A 24,272-nucleotide genomic window follows, 5' to 3' on the forward strand; every position below is an offset into this window, starting at 1 on the left:
GACACAATCGTGAATTAACTTTAAGATATAACCTTCTCGTGCAACACAAACACAAAAAGGTTATTGCATCCAACAATGTGAAAGAATAGCCAAGAGTGCATTATGTCAAAAGTATCAAGGGTAAAGTGGTCTTTAGAACTTTTCGAGTTTCTTGGGTCACCAATGTATAAATACTACTTTACTAAATAATATCAAATAATCTTTTTCCTCCAACTTGGTATTAGAGACAAAGCCCAGTCGGAAGTGTGTGGTTCGAGGACAAACCAAGCGAAGTCGGTGGGCCTATAACGACCCGGTCCAAAGAGGGCGGGGAGTGATCGCCGGGCTAGAGGGCCTAGACAAGGAGCGACTCCCGGCAAGCTTCTAGGATGGCGAAGGGGGTAGGAATGAACCGAATCCCACATCGCATGGGTGTGGTGAGGTGGAGTGCTATACATGTGTAGCACTTGTCCTTAGTTTGCATCGAGCCCTTTTCTAGGCGAATCCCGGAAGAACAAAACCGTGCGGGCTCCGGCCCACAACGGACAATATCATTGGCAACTAGACCTGGGAGATCCACTTACGCACCTTTTTCGACTTTATGGCACAAAGATGATATGATTCATGAATCTTCCTATCTCGATACACCACACCAGAATGGTGTTGCTGAAAGGAAAAATAGACATTTGTTAGAAGTTACCAGGTCTACGTTATTTGAGATGAAGATCCTAAAACCTTTTGGTTTGATGTTGTCTTAATTGCATGCTATCTCATTAATCGCATGCCTTCTTCTGTTTTGCAAAGTGGTATTTCATTTTCTACTCTATTTCCAAATCGGTCACTATTTGCCTTACCACCTCATGTCTTTGATTGTGCCTGTTTTGTTCGTGATCATCGACCCAAAGCATCAAAACTTGATCCCGGGGCTATCAAGTGTATGTTTCTTGGTTACTCCCGTACTTGAAAGGGGTATCATTACTATTCTCCATTACTAAGAAATACTTCATAACTGCCGATGTCTCATTCTTTGAATCCACTCCTTATCATGATGTTCCAATTACTATGTCCGAGTTGGATGAAGAATTACATGTGACCACCATTCGGTCAACTGTTCTAGCTATTTCACTCGCATCTACACGGGAATCACGTCCTCTACGGGTTTATACTCGGGGTCCCCGGGTTCATATTCCCCTCCTTCCTCCTTTCACGACTACATTCTATTGCAAATTTTATTTCATACTCTTCTGAGTATCCTTCTTTTCGATCCTTTTTATCTATTGTTGACCAATATCCTATTCCCAAGTCTGTATCTAAGGCATTACAAAGTTCTAGCCGGAGGACGGCTATGGAAGAAGAATTAAAGGCTCCACATGTTAATCAAACTTGGGACTTGGTACCTCTTCCTTCGAGCAAAACTACGATTGGTTGTAGATAGGTGTGGGCTGTGAAAGTTAATCCCGATGGTTCCCTTGCTTGCTTAAAAGTGAAACTTGTTGCCGAAGGGTATGCTCGGGTGTATGGGGTTTGACTATCCGGATACTTTCTCTCCTGTTGCCAAGCTTATTTCTATTCGTATTTTGATCTCTCTTGCGGCCACCTATACTTGGCCCTTATTTCAGCTTCATGTCAAGAATGTCTTTTTGCATGGTACTCTACAAGAAGAAGTTTATATGGAGCAACCTCCAGGATTTGTAGTTCAGGGGGAGTCCGGAGGAATGGTTTGCAAACTAAAAAGATCTTCGTATGATTTGAAGCGATCTCCACGGGCATGGTTCGAAAGTTTTTCTGAAGCCGTACTTTCTTTTGATCTGTCTAAATGTGGCAATGATCACTCTTTCTTTTATAGATAGTTAAGGGAAGGCAAATTATTCTTGATTGTGTATGTGGATGATATTATCATCACGGGAGATGACTTAGTTAGTATAGCTAACTAAAGATCTATCTTCAAAAACAGTTTGAGACTAGGGACATAGGAAAATCGAAGTATTTCTTAGGAATTCAAGTGGCACGATCATGAAAGGTATTGTTCTGTCACAACGAAAATATGTCTCGGATTTACTCACCGAGACGGGTATGCTGGGATCAAAGCCTTTTGATTCACCCATGGAACAAAGTCTTAAACTGGTTGATGAGGGAGGAGAGCTATTCGATAATCCCGAGAGATAGAAGATTGGTAGGCAAACCGAATTATCTCACGGTTACTCGACTAGACATTGCCTTTCCACACAGTGTGGTAAGCCAATTTCCATCTTCTCCTCGTACTTCTCACCAGGATGCAGTAATTCGAATTTTAAGGTACTTTAAGAAGACTCCAGGGAAAGGAATTGTTTGCCAAAATCATGGTCATAGCAAAGTTGAAGGATTTTCTAATGCTTATTGGGCGGGGTCTCCAAATGATAGGAGATCCACTACCGGCTATTGTACATTGGTCGGAGAAAATCTGGTGTCATGGAAGAGTAAGAAATGCAGTGTTGTTGCCTGCTCCAGTCTTGAGTCAAAATATAGAGCCATGGCACAAGCTACATGTGAATTAGTGTACCCCCGAAAGAAATAAATGAATTCCAAAAAATTTTGCCATGATTCAGCAGCTATTGACTGAGTTACGCTTGAGAGCTTCAATTCTCATGTCTTTATGGTGTGATAATAAGGCAGCAGTGCATAAAGCTTCCAACCCCGTGTTTCATGAGAGAACAAAATATATTGAGGTTAATTGTCATTTTATTCGATAGAAGTTGCCAAGTGGAATGATTCTTCCCAGTCATGTTAGAATTAGTGAACAACTTGCAGACATTTTTACTAAGCCTTTGGGTAGCGGGAGGATAGAATATATTTGTAACAAGCTGGGCATGATTAATATCTATGCTCCAGCTTGAGGGGGAGTGTTAGAAGTATCGAGAGTAAAGTGATCTTTGGAACTTTTCATGCTTATTGGGTTACCAATGTATAAATACTACTTCTCCCTTCCTTTTTATTTACCAAAAAAAAAAAAAATACTACTTTACTGAATAATATCAGATAAATCTTTTTCCTCTAACACATTAAATTGAAATGACAATCTAAACCATGTCATGTTTAGATTACCTGCTGCAAAATAAATATCTAATGTAGCTGCACAGAGGTAGGACAAACTCTAAACAAGTACGTTAGGACTTGACGTTACAAGCTGTTGGCTAAAGTTGTCAAAGATGGAATAATCCAAAATATACTACTGAAGGAAACATACAGAGCTAAGTCGGGATGATATGACAAGGTAAAGACATCAAAGGCTCTGCTTATCACCATGCCCTGGCAGCTTGCCTAATGGACCATATGAGATAAAGTAAAAAGCATTAACAACTATGTACGAACTATTACCTTTGAGACATCATTACCAGCGAGAAGACAAGTGAGAGTCTGAAGGACATTCAGAACCAACTCCTCTCCCTTGTCCGTGTCAAGATTACCATTTAATAGCGAGACAACATGCAGAAAGCACTCTCCTTCTCGAAACAAAGCCTGATAATACTGAAGACAGACAAGTTCCTCAGTCAGACATTAAACAGCCCATTAATTGACTTGACAAGGAGAAAGTTACTGCCCGTCCACAACCCCCTCCCCCCGGGGCTAAGGATACACCCCACTATCCCAAATACAGCTGACCGATTGGATAGGGAAAATAAAAATAAAGAACAAGCAGATTTACCTCCGAATTACTCTGAACCATTTCTCTAATCCCAATCAATAGATCAATAGACAGCTCCACAAAGCTTTTCTCTCGTTCCTTTATTTGAGTAAAAGTCTCTAAATATTTAGAGCATAAGTACAAGGTTGCCTGTTGATCTTCCGTAGAAGATGGAACAATCTGGGAAGGCAAAAGATTTTAAGTAAGTTCTCGGAGCTGCACAAAGTAGTGAAGCCTGCACACTTAACAGAGAATCATATTACCTTCATGAGGTCCAGAATGTGATTAAGCACAGAGCGCCTCAAATCCTCCTCCCAGAATAAATCAAATAAACAATCAACGGATGTGCTGCTGACCAAAACAGATAACTTTGCATCATCATCTGACGTCAGATACTCCGAGAATATATTCATAGCCGTTTGCATGCTTTTCTGCCAATTCTGTGCTGTCTTGGATGAATCAGATCCCTGAGACTTATGAGCAGGAACTACTGTTTCCTTACTCTCGAGAGATGGCCCTGTGTTTCCTGACCGCCGGAATTCTTGGGCTTGAATGCACACCACCTTGAGTATTCGAGGAATTGCATCAAGTGCCTTAAATGAAGCAAGAGTTTTCTCCACTGAAAGTTGTAATATATGAAGAAGACTCCTTGCAAGAGAACTAGACAGTCTGGAGTTGCAAGCAGACTGTTCAAGGGCATCTAACAAAATTGATAACTCAGGCTGCCACAGCATGAGATAGAAAAACATAATGAGTTGCAACAGTACTGATGCACAGATAATACAAAAACATTAAGAGTTTACCGTAATGAAAAACTTTAGAAAAAGCTAAAGAAATTTCCATAAAGGACTCTATCCTATTTTAAAAAGTATACTCCTAATAATCAGAGTATGTGGAAAACTGAATCATGAAGACTGACAGTTCCAAGCATTTGTCCAATCTTCAAGATTATATGTCCATCGAAAAGCATATAAATCGCTATATAATACTTGTATCTGGCGATGTATCTGACATTAAGACTTTAGTCGCCAGATACTTACAATTATAGCACCAAATTATACATCTTTTTTGCAAGACCCAAATTATACCACATCCATATCAATGCTAATGGGTAATACTAGCTGTGAATCGCATAAGATGCCTAAACTAAATCTCCAAACCGTATTCCACTACTTTATGCTGCTAGATACATGGCATCAGCTGGATAAAAGCATGTATCGCACACAATTCTGAAAACAAGGAAAAAGGAACTACCAAGTTGTGCACATTTCCGTGGGATGTTGCAGCCAATTCAACAAATGAAATAATTTCCATCTGAAGAATTTCTGTGTGACTGGCTTTTGATTGCTTGATGGTGAAATAGGAGGAAGATACTTCACACATTGCTGAAGAACCCTCGTCACCTTTGCATATCTCTGTACATGATTCATGGAAGACTGGGCCAAAATAAAAGAAATTTTCAGAGAAGAAGAGCTCCCATAACCCCTCATCCCTGAATACTTCAAGCGATGACGGCAATGAAACAAGAACTTTCCTAAAGGCGTTAACAGTGAAGTGCTGCAAAGTATTCATGAAGATCCTGCAGATTGTAAGCAGCAAGGATATTAAGAAAGAGGAATGATATACCACATAAACAATGCAAACTTACAGGTAGCAACAATGCTTTTGAGTAATTATTAATAAAAATCTAAAACAAGTAATAGTCCGCGTTAGCTCTTTTGTCCATGTGGACATTGAAGTTCCAAATAGAATAATCATATAGAGGACAATCAGCTTTACAAATCTCGTCATCTACCTTAAATGGCTTGGCAGCTCATTTTGATCTGAGCAAACCCTGATGCAAGGGAAGACCGTAAGAAGAACCTTTAAGACCCACTTAACTGAAAGTTCACCATATGCAGGGTAGCCCAGCATTGCAGTTCGAGTAAGTGCTCCTTGGACATGATGAGAACTAACATCTTCTGGAGCATACAGAAAAGAGCATAGCACGATGCTCAACTTGACTATATAATCAACCCATAGACGAGAACTGAACCCATCAGATGGAAGTGTTACGGGAGATGCAGGATTTGTTGTGGATTGATATACATTTTCCAAATTATCTTGGTGAGGCGACACCTTGTCCTGTTGCTTGTGTTCTTGGAAAACGAAAGCAGGAGAACAAAAGCTATTTGCAAACTTATGAATTCTTCCATTTTCACAAAGGAACAGCAAGTTGCTTAGATTCCCAAAGCTGTGTGATGGTTAAGGTGCAAAAATTCATAACAGTTTTAATGAGAGCACTAGCAAGAGAAGAACCAAACATAAATCAAGTGACAAACGATTACTGATGTTAAATTAATGGTATAATTACGTAATTTTTTGCATGGTAAACAAAAGCTGAAGCATGGGGAACAATCATATCAAATGGCATGGTTTGAAGAGGAACAGTAAATATTGTAACCAAGTCAAGGACTATACGACATAACACAAGGCTCATGGGTTTGTCATGAAATAAGGAGGGGCATGTTGTCAGAAATATCCAGAAACCAATGTTGAGCACCCTTGTTCATTTTGACGATCACAAGTTCTCATTAAGATCTATGCTGAGTTATTTGAGTGAATGCAAGAAACACTGTGCTAAGACAAAAGCATAAAGGCAGAAGTTGGAAGTTATGCTACCTATTTCGTACCAGAGAAAAGTGGCATGCATTAAGAGCAGAACTTATACAAAACAACCTATCCAAAATAATAACATATAAAAAATAAAAAATAAAATAAAAAACTATACAAGAGCCATCGTGTTCTAGATTTGCAAAATATCACTAGAAATTTACAAAAGAAAAGAAACACATGCATGTGAAAGGGGAAAACACTGAGGGTTAAAGAAAAGAATTGACAAAATTCCAAGTTCTGCTAGTGACAAGGAAGCAGATGGCAGAAGGAACTTTCACTAAGCAACTATTGTTTGTGAAACGTGATAATTAGAGAACTAGCTCGAGGCAGTAAATTTACATCTGTCAGGGATCTTCAGAGCCTTGGTTTGCAGGAAAATCTCGGGTTATTTGACTGAGTTATTGGAAATTGAAAATATCTGGATGACCAGTCACATGTAGATGATTGTGTACAGCTAGCAACTGGGACAATTTCTGAAGATATGCAGAGTCCATTACACCTATATGAACTGTCACTCTCATGGAAATTCAAAAAGTAAGACTAGCACTTCAAAGACAAATATTTGACTTACAATTAGAGAAAAGTCTACTACTCTGGCAGTTTTCTACTCTTGCACCTCATACATTCGGTCTTTTGTAATTATTATGCTGGCAGTTTGTCAAATTCGTTCAAATCATTCTTAATTTTTTTTTTTTTTGTGAACATTGTGGTAGGGGGACTGACAATTGAGAGAGAGTTAACCATGATGTATAAGTAGAGGGTGGAGTTCTCCTGCAAGCTATATCAGAGGCTCTAAGTTCTGCCATGGAATCCACAAAACCAGTGTAAGGAAAAACCTAGTAATTCAACGGTGTAATAAAAAGGTGCATTCCCATTAATAGGTATCAGTAGAAGGGGCTAAGGGGCATCAGATCAGAGGAAGGAACCACTCCTGCCAAACTGTGGGCAATTTTGTAAAATCTGTTTAATGAGTGAATTCAATCATAATTGGGCTGCTAGAGCTGGAAGAAAGGAAGTAGCTAAAGCTGCCCGAACCTTTATTAAGATCAATCTAAGCTACACTCTTGTTAACTCTTTTATTTATTGTCTTATTGCTGCTTGAATTGTCTGAATTACCACATTTACATAATAAACAAGGCAACCCCCCTCCCCCTCCCCCTCTTCTTGGTCCTTGTATTTTGCAGCTATAACACGTCTATCAAATAAAAAATGAAGAAGATCCTCCGATTCATTAAGCAAATAGAGTAAAGGATACACAGCTTCCCTGAGAACTTCCAATGAAAGAATATGAAGCCGAAGTAGATGCAGCAAAGGATTCTCATCCCTGCAACATTGAAGCATCTGTCAGTATGCAATAAATGAAGATTACTAACTCAGAACCACATCCAGTGACAATTATTGATGCACATTTCTTAACAGATAATTCAAGAGAAACAAAAACTAGCACATCAGTTGTGGCTTGGTAACTCCCTTGGACAAAGATAAACCTGCCGCTTTGTCATAGAGGCTATGCATTTCAGTTCCTGTCAATCTTATTCAGTTATAGAGAATCTTCGCCTTAAGTACCCTTGATGCTCCATGTAGTTTGGGGCTCACTGGTAACTTACGCCCGCTTTCTTGTATTAGTAAAAGGATTAAGTCAACAATGTGTGTCATTCACTTCTTTTGTCATGTCAATTCTCTTATTAGCAAAATTTACTCTGGAAGCAGAGAAAATCAGAAAACTCTTTCGATTTGATAGACTAAATATGTTTGCATAACCCTCTATTCAGCTTTTGGCACTTAGCCATGCTGAAAAAACTAAAAACAACCCTGAATCATCTTCATTTGAGAATTTAAATCAATTAATTTATGCTGATTTTCATGAAGTAAAAGTCTATACATCCAACACAATCAAGCAGCACCCAAGCGGATAACTCGATCAAATTTTCTTAAGGTTGGTTATAGTGTCACTGAAAGCAAGTAAACAACATAACCCTATAGCCATTTGAAAACCATTTCAAACATCATTTTAAGGAGGCGTATTTCTTACTCCAATGCCTCACTTTCTACTCTATGATATGATAAGAATCTTGTATATCTTCTATAATAATGTAAGCATGAACATGAGATTTATCCCACTAATGAATAATTAGTATACACACTATAACAATTGACACTTATACTATAGTGCATGAATAATTAGTCATAATATAACTTCTTGCAAACCATCGGAATAAACAAATTATAACATAAAAGCATTTTTGCACAACTTCATGATTATTCCATTTGTATCACATGTATTGTAGACAAAACACGTCATAACATACATGTGTATAGGAATATATCTCTATTGGTGATACCTCTGGAGCAGTGCAAAAAGAATACACGCATTATAATATCTCAGTGTTTATGTACTCAACAATCAAAGGCATAGAGCATTTTCTCTAGAACGTGAGTGCCGTTTAAGGTACAGGAGCATTATAGATTCATTGAAAGCATTAGAATTTTCCACGAGAGGGTCCCAATATCACGCGCTATTCCTATTTTGGCATTTCCAATGTCCAAAATTTTAGCCTTGACTCAAGAAGGGCCAATGAAACTTTTTTAAGACCAGAATCATGTCACCTTCAAGCGTAGACTTATTTCAATGAACTTATTTTACTTTTTATCTCGAATTATGTGTCTTTCTTCCAAAAATGAAAGAAGAGAGGGAGAAAAATCTACACGACATTCCTTTATCAATCAAAGCCTTTATGTCAGCTAACACAACAAAAACATTATTATGGCATGTCACTGATCAATAATGAACTTGCTGTTTATCTCGCTGATTCAAGGAAATGATATGCTAATGTGTGAAAATAGGATTGTAATCACCAAGTAAGGCTTGCAGGAGTAAATGGAACATTTTCTTGAGGATATTAAAGTGGAGCCAAAGAACAATTTTCAGCAATAACACTGCCACTAACTAAATTTACCTTTTCTCAATGATATTGAAGATATTTTTCAAATTATACATGTTATTTGTTGGAAGCCCAAGTCCATCCAGTAAAACTTCAAGTCCTCCAATGCTTTTGAAATGGTTCTGGCCCCTCAGATTCCCAGATAAAGCAGATAGAAGACTTTTCAAGGTCATATGCTGAAGATTGACATCCATAAACTGTTCTTTCATACTCAACCTTCGGATTACACGCAAGAGATCTGAAACATAAAGGGATTTTTCTGAATCAACAACTGAACCACAGAGATAAGCACCCTACCAGAAGTATTACACATTTCAGAGGTAGGGACATTGCATTTCCAGCGAAAGCCTAACTCACTCCCATTACCTCAACTCGTCATATCCCACTTGAAAAGCAGTTCTTACAGGAAATGAGCAAAAAATTATAACGAAGTAATCATATATTAGACAGCGTCACAGTAAGCATATCTGCACCATTTGTATTCACCCCAGCTGAAGCAAATATAACTTAAATGTTGTAAAACTCAAAGTACAAGGTCATTAATTAAGAATGGAAAGTCTCACAAGTAACAAAAGGAAAAGTTCTTTTATAATTATCAAATATCAAAGGAAGAAAGACTGTTGATCACAATGCTCGTTAGCTATTCAAACTCTATAATCAGAAGAAATGAATGGGCTACAAAAACTAAGAATGTGATACTCCAACTATATCTATAAATTGGATGACGACAATCCAGATGCAATTATGTGAGCCTAACATCACATAAGCAGTGAGAATCTTGAATGTCCACATGACTAATCAGAAATTTTTCACGCCCATACCATGTCAAGTTCATGAAGAAACTCGAAATCTCCTACCTTACCTACTAACCAGTTAAGTCCACCAGCCTCCATCAAAGAAACTACAGCCTTCTCATGCCAAAGTGATCTTGTTTCGGAAAAATGAATGTCCATGACACTAGCAGAATCAAATACGGAGGGAGAATTCCAAGGCAGATTACAGCAACTTCTACTGCTATCAAACTGAGCCTTCTTATATGAATATGGAATCCAATCGATGAAATTATAAATTATGGACACAACATGTACAAGGATCTGTTGCAAAAGCTTGATCTTCTCTAATGTAAAGTTGGAGAAATTTTCATCTGCAGAGAGTGAGCCAGTTATTGTCTTAAGCTGGACAACAGCACCTGCAACAAAAAGACCCACATTATTAAATCCATGGATGAGCAAAACATTCAAGAGACTCACATAAGAATTCCCATACAAAGTTCATACCCCAAAAACCCAACTTCATTACATGTTTCAAGTGACAATAGTAGTTTCATATACTTGAGAAGTAAAGACAAACTGCAAAACCATTTGGACTTTCACCATAAAATGATAAGGGCATAGGGAGTCAAGAATATGATTTGAAGAATACTAATTCAAGCCCAGAAAGTATTGGGACATATTACACATGCACAAAATTAACTCTCCCAAACTCCCATGCAGAAATAAGAAAAATGGTATAATCAAACATGAGACAGAAAGAGATCGAGGGACAAAGAACAGTGCTCAAGCACATCACTCTTACTAGAGATCAGCACAGTCACACCACAATCATGGTCATGAAGACAATTGTCTTACAAGAAAAAACTTAAAGAAAGTAATTGAAAACAGAGATACAAAATAGCTGATAACAGCTAGACAAAAACATGCAAGCAGTTCCGCATGACAAAGAGTATGTATTATCCTACCTTTCATCAATGCTGTAAGCTTTTGTACCCCTCCATAGTAGCCAAAGACTCTGCAGTTATGCATTGAACGTGTAACAACTGACAGAGCGATCAACACGGGTATGCCTTCAGATGTGACAATGAAGCTTGTAGAAGGCCCCACTAAGTTGATGTTTGATTGCATAATGCTGGAACACACTGAATTTATGTGGGAAAGAGTCATTTGCTTTTTATAACCGCAAATCACTTGTGTAAAGCACAATATTGCATCATACTAGCACTAATCCCCTGATTGGGGGATAAAGGGCAATGCACATGGTAAATATAAACTGAAGAAACCCTAATGCATCACAAGAACTGAGCCTTGAGATGGAAAAGGGGTTCATCTTCCAACAGAAATACTAAGGTATGACCTATAAAGTTGCTAATTAAATTATCGTCAGTGGATTTCTAAAGAACTAACTGCAAGCAAGCACTAATTCTGTTTATAATTATCAATCCAAAACAGGTTTCTCTCCAAGAAAACGTGATTGCCACCGACCTCCCAGTGTGCCCTCCACCCAATTTGATTAAGACCGAAAAGCTATCTCATCTGAATGGAAACTGTCAAAGAACCAGCCAGTAGTAATAAGCATGGATAGAAATTTGCTCAGTAAACAGACTTGTAGCTATAATATTACTACTACTACGTGTCCACTGCAGGTGCACCTTAAGAAATGCCAACTCAACTCTTGACATTCTGATGCAGAATGCTTCAAACATGGTTTAAAGACCTATGGAAGGACTGTTAAGTTATTAATTAATGATTGGATGGTAACTTGAGTTCTTTTACGATTAGATAGTAAATAAAGCTATTTTCCTTATTAAATTAGGAGTTTAGTAAGTCAAATGAAATATCTTTTCCTGCCTAGAGGTTTCCATTTCAACTAGTAGTAGGATTTTCAGAAGAGTCCACAAATATCATGGTAATTTATATTCAACAGAGGGATAATGACTCATTGGATTTAGCAAGTCTTTCCTTTTGAATTGTGTGATGCAATTCTTCTAGAAAGAGTGATGCTTTAGAAACCATAGATGTGATGCTTAAGAAGGTTTAAGTGCTTTCCCTAAATAAAATTATCACTTAACTGATTCAGCCTCTCTGCTTCGGGAGTCTTCGTCCTATATCACCTTCGACGTAGGCAAGCAAACTAGAGTTGTTCAGAGAAGTGTGCCGCGAAGGTGGTTTAAGATGACGTTATGCAGCGTTCACATTTTGTGGTAAACCATCCAAATAATACTTCCAAAAAATTGTCTATAGAAAAATAGCCAAAGGGGATTCTTCGTGATTGCTCATGCATTGAGAGAAAATGATCTTTGATTAATCCATGACTTAAGAGAGCTATATTAGATAACTGCTCTAAAATACCCCTATCAACAGGGATTAGCAGCACGAGATTTGGTTCCTGATCAAGTTCACGTCATCATAGGTGAACTTCAATCCTTCTGACATTAGGACCACAGAAAAATCCAAACCACAGCCTTCAAAAGAATGCTTGGACATCCAACGCGTTCAGTAAACACAAATTGCAGCCCCGATAACTGCCCTTCTCTAGACTAATACCAAAGTAACAAAGTAGAATCTCATCAATATCATCTTATCCTTGATAAAATTCTGATCACAACTTAATCTAATTCTCACCCCATCTATCCTCGCATTTGAACTGCAAATGACAGTAGTCATTCTCCCAGAGAGGTGGAAGAGAATAACACGGTTGAAGCTCAACAATCACATGCCTAAATTTGGTTGATTACCTCAAGCAGTAATTAAACAAATGACCAAAAAATAAACATTGCTATCATGTAATAATGGAAATTTTTTCTTTTTCTTTTTGGGCTTATGTTAAGACAGAAGATTCAGCTAACTGCTATAGATGTTAAACACCAGAACTTCAGCTATTTGCTCCAAAGGCAAATAAAAGGAAGCAGGCAGAGCTTAATTTCTTATCAATTTGGGAGAAAAACAATCTTTCCAGATTGGGAGAATTCATCGATAAAGTTCTATTAACACCTGAGTCTAAGATACACTCCACTGTGCATGCAACTCCTGAGATCAATCTCGAACCTTAGAGACTTCCACTTTGTATTTATGTGACAACAATCTCTGTCGCTATATGGGATGAGCACATTATCAGAATGCTGATCCTTATAAAGCAAACGTGAAGATCAGCAAGAAGCATGCGCAAGTCTCTGCACAAAGTCATCCAGCTAAAGAAAGTTGAGGAGGCAACCGAAACCAAAGAGCATATCTATCATAGAATAGGCATCATCACACCAAAAGAGTGGTAAAACCCTCTGCTTCAATGATGAAAAATAAATGCTGACCAAAAAAGATGAAGAAAAATAATTAGAAAGCAGAATTTTCTTAATTAGTGATCAAGAAAGAAAGATTACCATACATGGACAAAGTTTTCATCCTTTGAGAGATGGAAAAAAAGGTAAGGTCAGAAAATTATTTCCATAGAGCACTTAACGATACATGAGCAAAAGCTCAACTTACGCTCATTAATTAGTGCAGTTAACTGTGCAATCTCCTGAATGAAAATTGATATTACTCCAGCAGGATGTCCAATTGAGCATCCAATAGCAATGTCATCGGCATGTGATGAATATTCCCCCGATAGCTCACTTGAAACAGAAGCCTCTGAAAACTGACCATAACTAACCGGCTCCCAGTTCTCATATACCGTGAGGAACTGCTTCAGGAATACTTGAAACAACTTCTTCTTTTCCACCTAGGGTCCAATGATGGGATCATAAACAGTTGCATAGACAAATACTGATACAGCAAAGAAAAGGTTTGAAGCCACTTAGACATCCTAGAATAGACTTGTCATATAGAATCTTTTGGACAAGAGAAAATCGCAATGAATATTCGGGTTAGGAGAGGGTGGGAATTTCAAGCTGTCCAACAGTGCCCATAAAATCTGCTCAAGGCAAAACACCAAAACCATAGTGATACAGACATTCCAAGAATGTTGTGTAAATGTAAATCAGGGAAAAGTTCTAGTCCAAAGGTAGTACAATTAAATTTCTATGCTATTTTGGTAACTTACTTACTGCATTCAGTATACTAGCAGGGAGAGGATAATTTGTTAGGTCTGAGCAATAGAAATAGAAACTTCTCAGTAAACCAACTTATTAGCTCCAGGACATAAAAGAAACTGGTATTTTTTCCTTTTTCCATTGAATAAATGCGGGTAAACAAAATCACCTGCATTGGTGGTCTTTCTCGTGATAAATTCAGAAAATTTAAAGGGAAAAGATCGACTGCTAGTAAGCAGTTGTTCCGCCATAAGCAGATTTATTATATTCTTGAAAAATTTTGAAATTCAGCCTTGTCATCCTAACACGTTCCTTGGCCATGACAGGATCTGCTACAGAGGAACTCTTAATTTGGCAGTATCGACTTCATCCAGAGGTCATAAAATTATTCTGCCTTTAATCACTCCTTCATTGTAGGGCCGTTTGGAAAGAAAAGATAGGAGGACTTTCCATAATAAGGAAAGTCCGATAGATTTTATAACGGATCGCTAGCTAACCACCTTATCTTTTTCGGTCTATTGGCAGCAGCCCTTTGGATATCCAGTCATTACTGGACTTTTAGGTCCAGCAGCAAAGAAACACCAGTCCTATTTATGCAGATAGCAAAACACACAAAAACAAGCTCCTGACAAAGATTGGTCGTCCAATAAAGCACAGTAATGCATCCATTTAGAGACACATATATCTTGTCATGAAGTATGAACCATCCATTACATGAATGTATATAGAATAAGAACAACTAGAAATTGCCAAATCAAACCTAGAAAGAATCTTAACCGCAAAAAACTACCTAGAACAAATAACTGTGGAAATTTGAGAAACTTCTAATTACCTTATCAGTTTCCTTTTCATATCTCTCCCACAATGTATACAAGATTGCTTCATCACCAACTTCACTGGAAAGAATGTCAAGAAAGTCAGAAGTCAGGTGCCAGTCAAAATCATATCAAAACCAAGAAACTGAATTTTCGCAAGCAATATCAGTTTCGTCAGAGATGAGAACATGTCCCTGTACTGACATAACATTCTCCGACTTATTCTCAATTCCCAGCCTTTCTAGAAGGTTTACTGCACATTTAGTAGCATGGACTAAAATCAAGGCCAAATGGGATGAGAAATTCACAGCTCTTCTTTCAAAATAAGAATAAGAAGTCACATCAACTCCATTTATCAATTAAAATTGTGTACATTGCATTTTCCAAACTGAGAAAGTAGCATTATTTTGATGTTCAATCTGATAATTGCATGATACATACCAGGGTTACTTATGTTGCCATTTCGGCCAGCTGGGACATCAGAGTGCCAAAATTTGAACAATGCCCATTGAAGCAGTTTTCAATGGGGTATACGGATCATGATGGCACATGTTTAATGTCGAAATGCTAAACCTACCTCTTCAAAGAATCAAAACAGCAGAAAAAGTATGGACACATAGGAAATTAAACTCCTTGTTTTCAGTGCGATGAAAAAAATTGACATTCCTTCGCATATCCATTACCACTCAACGAGTATATATATAAAACATTCAACAAAACCAGAGTGAAATTTTGAATCCATTTAAGCCCCATTCCCTCTTTCCAGACTACCATACAAAAATCTTTGCAACTAATACATCTGGTGCAAGATGCATGCATTTTTCTAAACCTTCAAAATGTTTCTCTACCTTAGTTTGCAATCATTTGTCGCAATGAAGTGGTGAAGCACCGACACTTGGTTCACCCTTCTTTATGTGAGAAACAAGCACTTCGACTCATCTCACTCTTCACATTTAATAAACAATCTACTCTTGACGGACCATACTAGTTTGTCCAAAACAAAAGTTTATCTTGTGAGTCCACTGAAGTGCTTGGACTAGCAAAATGAAAAAGGAGAGAAAGAAAAAGAAAATAGACTCTTAGCAGATCAGGTAATATTACCTGAAGCGGATTTTTGGCGCTGGAGGTGGAAACCTCTCCCCCTGTAACCCTGTACCGGAGTCTCCGGTTTGTCCGCTTGAGGTCCTTCGAATTAAATCAGCAACACCCTTAACTATGTTCATGCTTTCGACGAAACTTGAAACTTCACCTTCTGATAATCGGCAAGGAGATACTCATTCTTGTTCAAGCAACAATGTACAGCTTGAGTACTCCAATCTAAACGTTGAAAGAGTAGCCCATCACACTCTTGAAACTCCAAACACCCACCAGCTAAAACGAAATCAAAGAAACGTATGCACATGATTCGCAATTAGCACAAAAAATGGAGTAACTATATTTATTAGGTTCTTAACTCACAGCCACAAGATTAAGTTTCTCATAATCAAGTAAACTAGAAACGACTACCGTGCTTCCTTCACTCCAAAACAAGGCAACACGAGAGAGAAAAAGTTAGAGCTCAGACAGGTAGTAAATCGAGCTCACGCTAAAACATCAAAACAGATCGAACGGACCATGTCTCCGACAAGATACCTATCAATCTTCCATTTTCTCAGCACTCCACAGAGTAAATGCAACTCCCGAATTCAAAATGCAAAGCGATCAACGAGCTTCAACCGTGACTCACTGTCAGGACGGATTGAAAACATCCAATCGAAGGTCAAGAGACCGACTGACAATCATAAACCGAACATTTCGAATGAGCTGGCCGAGCATCCTCGTTAATGATCCCTATGGAAGAATTGGGGCGCGCAGTAGCTGCAAACAGAAACGGACAGTACCTGATCGGATTGAGCTCGCGGAATCCCCTGATGAAACCTCTAGGTTAAGGTTTTGGTTTAGGTCTCGATTTGTTTTGCGGAGAGATCTGCTTTCCGAGATCGTTGAAGTTTTCGTTCACTGGCGTCGCCGATCGGGAAGAAGACGCTGTGCGGAGAAGAAAGGAATAAGAGAGAGAATGATAAGTAATTATACTTGAGCCCCATATTTTCCTTTATTTCCGATATTGGCCCTCTAATTGAGCCTAAGCCAATTAGCATGGTCCCCAATGAGTACAAAAAGTTAAAAACCTTCGTGTTCGCCGGAATTAACCTCTCTCATTTCCTAGTCCTTCTCATAAGATTCAACTTTTATTGTCCTATCTCGGAGGACAGCTTCCACGCATGTCAAAGAATGCATTTACGATCTACCTTCATCCGTCGAGACTTCTACTATCATGCTCGGTGGTCATTACGCTGTACGACTTATAAAATGAAGTGAAAATGAAGGATCCGAATGGAAAGGTACTTGTGAGCTTGAACAGTCCCACTACAAGTAACTTCTCTTAACAGCGCGAATGGCAATACTTCTGCTTTAGAAATCAATTTCTGAACAGAAATTGATTTTTTTTTTATTTTTGGGGAGAAATGATTTTTTTTTTACTTCTTCGAGTGACTCCAAAATTATTTATAAAGCAAAAAAAAAAAATGCTTCAAAAGTAGAAAAGTGAAGTTGCATAATCAAATAGATTTCTACTCCAGAAATTGCGTTCCCAAACGGATTTCTACTCTAGAAATATTGTTATGCATGCCCTTAGAGGCCAACTCACTAGAATCAGGTTTGCAATCTAATTCTCTTGTGCTGCACTCACACCTTAAGCTAGTAAGAGACTCCATTTATATGTTACGAGTACATATACTCTCTATTATTATCCTTAATGAGTCCAAGTCGAGGAGCTTTCTCCATGGGAAGAGAGCTTTTCTTGCCCTTTTCCGCTTATCTTGCTTTCAAGTTCCAACTAGGATTCCTCCATTTCCTAGGTGCTTGTCTCGTTCAATGCTATTGATTTTAATGAGTTTTCATGTGCAATTTCGCAGCACAACTTTTCCGATAACCATTCCGTTTAATGATTTCAATCATTTTCTCCGAATACAACAAATAATGTTAGAAAAATTACATGAAATACAATACAATTTAATGAACTATTATAACAAAAAAACAACGACATATTACGTAAATGAAAAAAAATCTCTCATGTGCAACACACGGGGTAGGCTGCTAGTTTGGCTTAATCTCAAATAGTTTGTCATAATTTGGGAAAAAATCCCAATAAACCGTGCTAATTACACGATATATAGAATATTTGACATATATTAATAAATAGAGAAAATAAAAGGAAAACTTTACAAGAAAAAATTATTGGGTCGAATACAGGATCCAATAAACAGTACTTGGGCCTGTTTTATTGGGTGGCGCGACTCGGGCTTCTTTCTCTATAAGTTGAGCGTCTGGTCTTGTGATCCTCCTTCAACTTGAAAAAAAGAAAAATCAATCTCGACCCAGGAATAATTGTTGAGCAAAAATAATTTCTTTTAATTCTGTTCTAGAAAAATAAAAGAGTAAATTTTTTTCACTTCTTATTTCTATTCCCATGCCACTTTTATATTTTCGGGAACAGAACAATCATATGACGTTACCAAACAGATTTATGTTTTTCTTACGTTTCCGGGGACAAAAGAGTAGGATCAAAGAAATAAGAGCGTTACCAAACAGACTCCATGTGCCCATCTATCATTTTGCGGAAGCTCGGCTTAATTGTTTGGGCCACGGGATGGGCCGGGCCGAAGTAATGATAATCTGAAATAGGGAGCAACCTTTCCATTACCCAACCGGGCCTCTTTCTATATAGCCTTCAAACTTTTGACATCAATTTGCTACTTAGTGGGCCCAGTCAAGAAGAAAGCCCGGCCCAGTATGACGCATCCCAATAATTTTGGCAAACCTCACTTGAGTTTAGGATTATAATCGAACTCGAGCTAGACTCGATTCGCATACTAGGTGCTCGAAGCTCGACTAGAGCTTGGTCGAGTATTGATTTTCCCACTTGAGCTTGACTCCACTTGTCTCATTCCTCGCACTCGAGCTTGAGTTTATGAATGTAATTTTAAGTATTTCTTCTCTAGCTTTATGAGTATTGAATATTTTATTAGAAAATTATGAAAGCTTGATTGGGCTAGACTCTCAAACCTACCAAGTCAAGTACTAATAGGCTCGAGTTCGACTTGACAAGATACTCGAGTAGCTCGAAGTCAAACTTGACTGGAAATTAAGCGAGTTGATGTTGAATATTCATCGAGCCCACACGAGTTTCCCGCGAGTAGTTTGACTTATTTTCATATTCTTTGAAGTTGTGCAGTGATAGGGTTTTGTTTACAGCTAGTATATGTTAGGAGAAATAAGTTTATGTTTTCATGGTTAACCATCGAGCCCCATTTATTTCTACATAAATCCAGCATTCAATTCGTTAATCTAATGGAATCAATGTAGATGAGAAATTTTAGAATAAAGGTTAAAGAGAGATGAAATGATTTGAAAAAAAAAATCAAAAAATGATCACTTATATCACTTGAAATAATTAGTCAATAAAAAATATTTTCATTGTAAGCAATAATTTATGTCTATGCATCTTCATGAATGATGAAAAGAGTTTTCATCCATTTATTTTTGCAAATGATACAATCGATTATTTTTAAGAAAATATTTTCTAAATCATTCAATTTTTACGAAACAAACATAGCCTTTAAAGTTCTGTAGGTTTTTCGTACCTAAATGCAGTGAATTTCCAAACGAGCTCAATTTCATCTACGTAACCCAACAGACTTTTTTTTTTGGACATTGCACGACCAATAGACTGGACTCTTGGAACACTTTTAATTTGGGTAAGCCGAAACATCGGTGGTTGCCGAAATTTAATGGACTTTGCAATCGAGTGGTTGAAATTTTGAGATCCTCAACCAAAGGTACCATACTACGGTCGCGGTTGCATCCCGTCGGCATTTCATCGGGCAAATTTGGTCGGGTCTCGATCAAACCGCATCAGTTGCAAAATCAAAAAGTCTTAACACATTGGTTGAATAATTCCTATTTTGATTGCGAATTCCGCTAAATTGGTGGCGCATCTTCGAAAGGACGAAAACCAATGACCGCACTTTTTCCAAGCAACGCGAAAAAAGTGCTCATGGGTGCGCGAGGTGGAGCATTTCAAATGGAATTACTAACCTCATAACTTATGAACATTAAATTAGGAATAAAGCGAATGTTGCTTGCTCTAGGATGCGGTCCCCGTCGGCTCGATGGTGAGCCACTAATCCGTCTGATTAGGATAATTAATCAGGATATTCTTTTCCTTCCTAGCCCGATGCCCCCCAAATTCGTTCTTTTATACGCAAGTCGCCAAAAAGTTGAGGAATCACGTCTCTTTAGCCACGTCATTTCCGGTGAGATTATTATTCTATGGCTAATGACTTGATAATTTCTTTGCCTCGTTGTTTTACAATTTACATGGCGTTCTTGAACAGACCCGTCTAATTTTTATTTTATTTTATTGGAACAATAGGAGGGGCTTTCTCACGAGACCCACAATTATTGGTTAAAGTACACTAGAAGTATCAAAACTTATATACGACGCTCATTTTAGTGCTAAAACTTTCAAAACGATCACCTAAGTACCAATTCTCTTAAAAAACGATCACTTAAGTGCTAACTCCTTCTAAAAACGATCACTCCAGTGCTAACTCTAATTTGAGCCGACGTGGTTTGTCACAAATCCAACACGTGTTTTTTTTATTAATACTTGAGCTGACGTGTCTCGGTGGAGTTGACACCGAAGTGTTCATTTTATTGAAAATTTGACGCTTAATTGATCGTCGGACAAGTGACTTGGACACACCACCAAACCGTTATGGAAAGAATAAAGCGTCACTTTTCCATTAGGGTTGATAATTAGCATTGGTTAGGAAAATGGATGTTTAATTTCTGCCTCCTAATATAACAAGATAAAAATTCATGGTAGCGTATATTAGACTCCATTTGTTTCATGAAAAATGGGTTATTTCAGGAAAATATTTTTCAAGAAGTCGTTTCTAGGGAAATGACAATATTTTCCGGTATTCGGCTAAAACTTGAAAATGCACTTTCAATATAGAAAATCAAATTTGATTTTCCTCTGTGTAATATTTTCAATAATTTATTTTTATTTTTATATATTTATATTTTCTTTAAATTTAATTTTTAATTTAAAAATTCTTTTTATTACTTTTCATCTTTTTCCATTTATTTATTTATTTTTATTTTTGCCGTTATTTTCTTTTCACTTCTTCTTTAGCCGGTCGACGGCCACACTTGCTTGCCCAAGCTCACCTCGTCGATCGGCTACCGGCAAAGAAAGAAAAAAATAAAAATATTAGAATACTAAAAATTTGAAGTTATTTTTAAAAATAATTAAAAGAAAATAATGTGAAGTATTAGAGGGAGGAACGATTAGGAAAAATGTTTTCCTATTTTCAAAAAGATGAAATCATTTTTCTCACTTTTGAATTTATTTTTTTAATGGGTGGTAATTGTTTTCTTTCACTCATTTATTACCCGTTACGCCAGAATTTGACCCAAAAAAAAAACAAATGCCCATAAAAAAAAATTTCTGAAAGTTCTTTTTCACAAAACGAATAGAGCCTAAAAGTTTAAATTGTTAGAATACGGAGCCAACTATAATGTAATTACGATGGTCACGAAGTACAAATAATTTCAAAGCTCATGCATTCGAACCTTAAAAGTTGCTACTAAAGTTTTATGTAGTTATTTTTTAGGTTGATCTGATTTAAAGTATTTCATATAATTTCAAAGCTTGTGTCATTCCACCCTCGCCCAAGGCCAACCCCTTCGATGGCTCTGACCCTGCCCGGCCTTTTTTCTTTTTTCCTATTTTAGCTTTATAAATTTAATTTTTTAGTATTTTTTTAGTTTTAAATTTTAATTTAAATAAAAATTGAAAGAAAATAATAAGAAAATGCCATATAGGGTAGAAAAATTAATTTAAAAATACCATGTTACCATTTTACTTTAGATAAATTGACGGTGTTAAGAGAAAGACTCGATTGCATCAATTTGATAAGTTTTAAGACTTGATTACACTTTTAAAATTTTTAAAACTCAATTACACTATTGAGACGAGTTTTATGATGTCTAATGCACTTATCCCAAAAGATGTTATGGTATGGAGCCAGCGCAAACACTTTATCGTCCATTAATTTATACTTATTAATAAAATTATTCCTAAAAAGTGGGCACACATATTTGGCGGGGCCTTGCCCTTATGGCTAAAATACTTCAATTATAACATGTTTGGCCATCACATCTCACACCTCGTTGTCTTAAGAAAAGCGACAATTGCTAGGAAAAATGCTACATTATCAAATCATCCAAGAGAGTCAACTCTCACTTTACATTGACCAACCAGCACCCGCCGGGCCCACTACACACTCCGTCTCGCCAAATGCTAAATTTGGCCCAATTCCAAGATTGCTTGCTAAACACACAGCAAAACAACCACTAAACGCTCTCTCTCGTTAATATTTTACTCCACCACTAGTGAAGAAATCTCGAGCACTAGCCACTTGAAACCCCGCAACGGATAAAACCGATCACAGTACCAGCATCGAGATGTTATATTTATTTACTTATGAGTTTTCATACAATTTTCAAATGTTTTTATGATGGAATTTTGATTTGATTCGATGAAATAGGTGTGGCTGATGAGTTCCCCGTGCGCTTTTGATGGGATCGCCGTCTGATCAAAATCCAACGGTGTGGAAGGAGTCATCGTGGAAATTTGCTCACACCGCCCTCATCGGCTGTTTAGCCAACATAGGAACATGTAAATAGAATGGTCCTATGAACAGGCATGTGCCAAGTGGACTTTGCTTGGCTCTAGATTTATAATATTGATCATGCATCATGGCTCACCCACCTAAAGAATAAAATGTACAATCTAGTCGTCTTCTCTCTGTTTTGAATGCAACGAAACCCTTTTCAATTGGCCTAAATGTTTAAACGAGAACATATGGTGGGTCAGAGATGGCATAACCCGATGCGTTTGTTTCCTCAGCTGATTTGAAAAAATATATCTTGGGGCATACTCGATGTCTAGTGGGTGTGTGCCGTGGTGCCCATCAGAGGAAACCCTAGCCAATCTTTTCTATCCAAACTACAATAATATATACAATGACTTTTCATGTAATATCTCCAAGACTTGGGAGGCCCCAAAAAATCCCAATCTCACACCACCAAAATGCTTGATTGAACATCTTTTGCAATGATAGTGAAAGGAACGAATGAAAGTGTCTAGATGTGCTAGCCAAAATTATTATTATTTTTGTTGCGGTTAGTGCTGGATAAATTAGGGTGAAATGATATACACGGGTGAAACAAGAGCGTGTAGATATTATCGGTGTCGAGTGATGTTATTTAATCAATCAATCATCCTTTGGTCAATATCAATGTAGTCCCGAACTTTTAGACAATTTATCATTGTAATCATTCCGGTTAATTGTGATTGGAAATGGTTGATTTTTACAATTTTTCGTAATCTTTTCTCTCAGTTTTCATCTTTTATCCTTTGTCTTTCTTTCTTCTTTTTTCTCAATCTCTCTCCATCAATTGCTAGGCGTCGACAATGGCAAATAGAGGTTCCCGGCCACCGGCGAAGGTCGCTCGAATCGGGTGTGGACAGCCCTCGTCGGATCTAGTGAGGGCTACCCTAACTAGCCTCGGGGCAAGAGTCTCCTCACCATCCCTCCCTAGATCCAGTGTGGGAAATCCTCACCTATGGTCGATGAGGGCGTCTTGGCCCTCGTCGGTGACCAACAAGGGAAATAGGAAAAAAAGGAAAAAAAACAAAGAAAAGGATAAAAAGAGAAATCAATAAATTTCGTAAAAATTGAAAAACTTGTCTATGTCAATATCGATCATGCTATGTCGGATGGCCAGCATCCACGTTAGTGAAATTCTGGTCAAAATTTGTCGAAATGACTAAATTGATAAATCGTCAAAATGTTTGGGCTAAATTGGCACGATCAAAAGATTTAAAACTGAATTAGCTGCCGTACAAAATATTTATGAATTTTTGGACAATTTTCCCACCTCAAGTTGAAGCAGAACAAGAATAAGTATTGTTAGGCCATGCAAAGGTATGAAATGTCATGATGCAATTGGTTCGGCAAGACAAATTATGAAATTCATATGCTTGTCGAAATTCAAAATATCTTCTACATTTATAAAAAAAAAAGAATGAGAAAATTAAATGTTATATTATGTGCCAATATTAAATGTTATAAATTCTTTGATGCTTTGCCACTTTCCACTTGCTTACGAGACTTTTTTCTATTTTAGAGTGCGAATGATAACCATTTTGTTTCTTTTTTTTTTTTCTATTCTCGAAAACATGCTTGGAACAGCAATCCGTTTGCTAAAATAATTTTTTTTCTATTTCTAGGATAAATTTTTAG

General features: G+C 37.4%; 1 protein-coding gene across 7 annotated transcripts in view; it reads right to left on the reverse strand.

Moving 5' to 3' along the window:
* The window catches only part of LOC115749890 (BEACH domain-containing protein B), a 46,025-nt gene extending 29,128 nt beyond the window's left edge, over positions 1–16,897 (reverse strand). For 4 of the 7 annotated variants that reach the window (XM_048274852.1, XM_048274853.1, XM_048274854.1 and 1 more), the window contains exons 1-13: positions 16,734–16,897; positions 15,955–16,170; positions 14,871–14,934; positions 13,494–13,728; positions 10,976–11,152; positions 10,100–10,426; positions 9,253–9,475; positions 7,551–7,619; positions 5,436–5,873; positions 4,895–5,219; positions 3,904–4,362; positions 3,662–3,820; positions 3,334–3,483 (exon numbers count right to left, since the gene is read on the reverse strand). In XM_048274852.1, coding sequence (XP_048130809.1) covers positions 3,334–3,483; positions 3,662–3,820; positions 3,904–4,362; positions 4,895–5,219; positions 5,436–5,873; positions 7,551–7,619; positions 9,253–9,475; positions 10,100–10,426; positions 10,976–11,152; positions 13,494–13,728; positions 14,871–14,934; positions 15,955–16,076 — 2,748 coding nt within the window. In that variant the 5' untranslated portion in view covers positions 16,077–16,170; positions 16,734–16,897. Of the gene's footprint in view, positions 1–3,333; positions 3,484–3,661; positions 3,821–3,903; positions 4,363–4,894; positions 5,220–5,435; positions 5,874–7,550; positions 7,620–9,252; positions 9,476–10,099; positions 10,427–10,975; positions 11,153–12,082; positions 12,102–13,493; positions 13,729–14,870; positions 14,935–15,954; positions 16,225–16,485; positions 16,625–16,733 lie in introns of those variants that run through there. The other 3 variants (XM_048274850.1, XM_048274851.1, XM_048274855.1) reach the window with 3 other exon arrangements.
* Between the last annotated feature and the right edge of the window lie 7,375 nt (positions 16,898–24,272).

Source organism: Rhodamnia argentea, chromosome 2 (genome assembly GCF_020921035.1).
Source record: "Rhodamnia argentea isolate NSW1041297 chromosome 2, ASM2092103v1, whole genome shotgun sequence".
In the NCBI taxonomy this organism is placed as follows: Eukaryota; Viridiplantae; Streptophyta; class Magnoliopsida; order Myrtales; family Myrtaceae; genus Rhodamnia; species Rhodamnia argentea.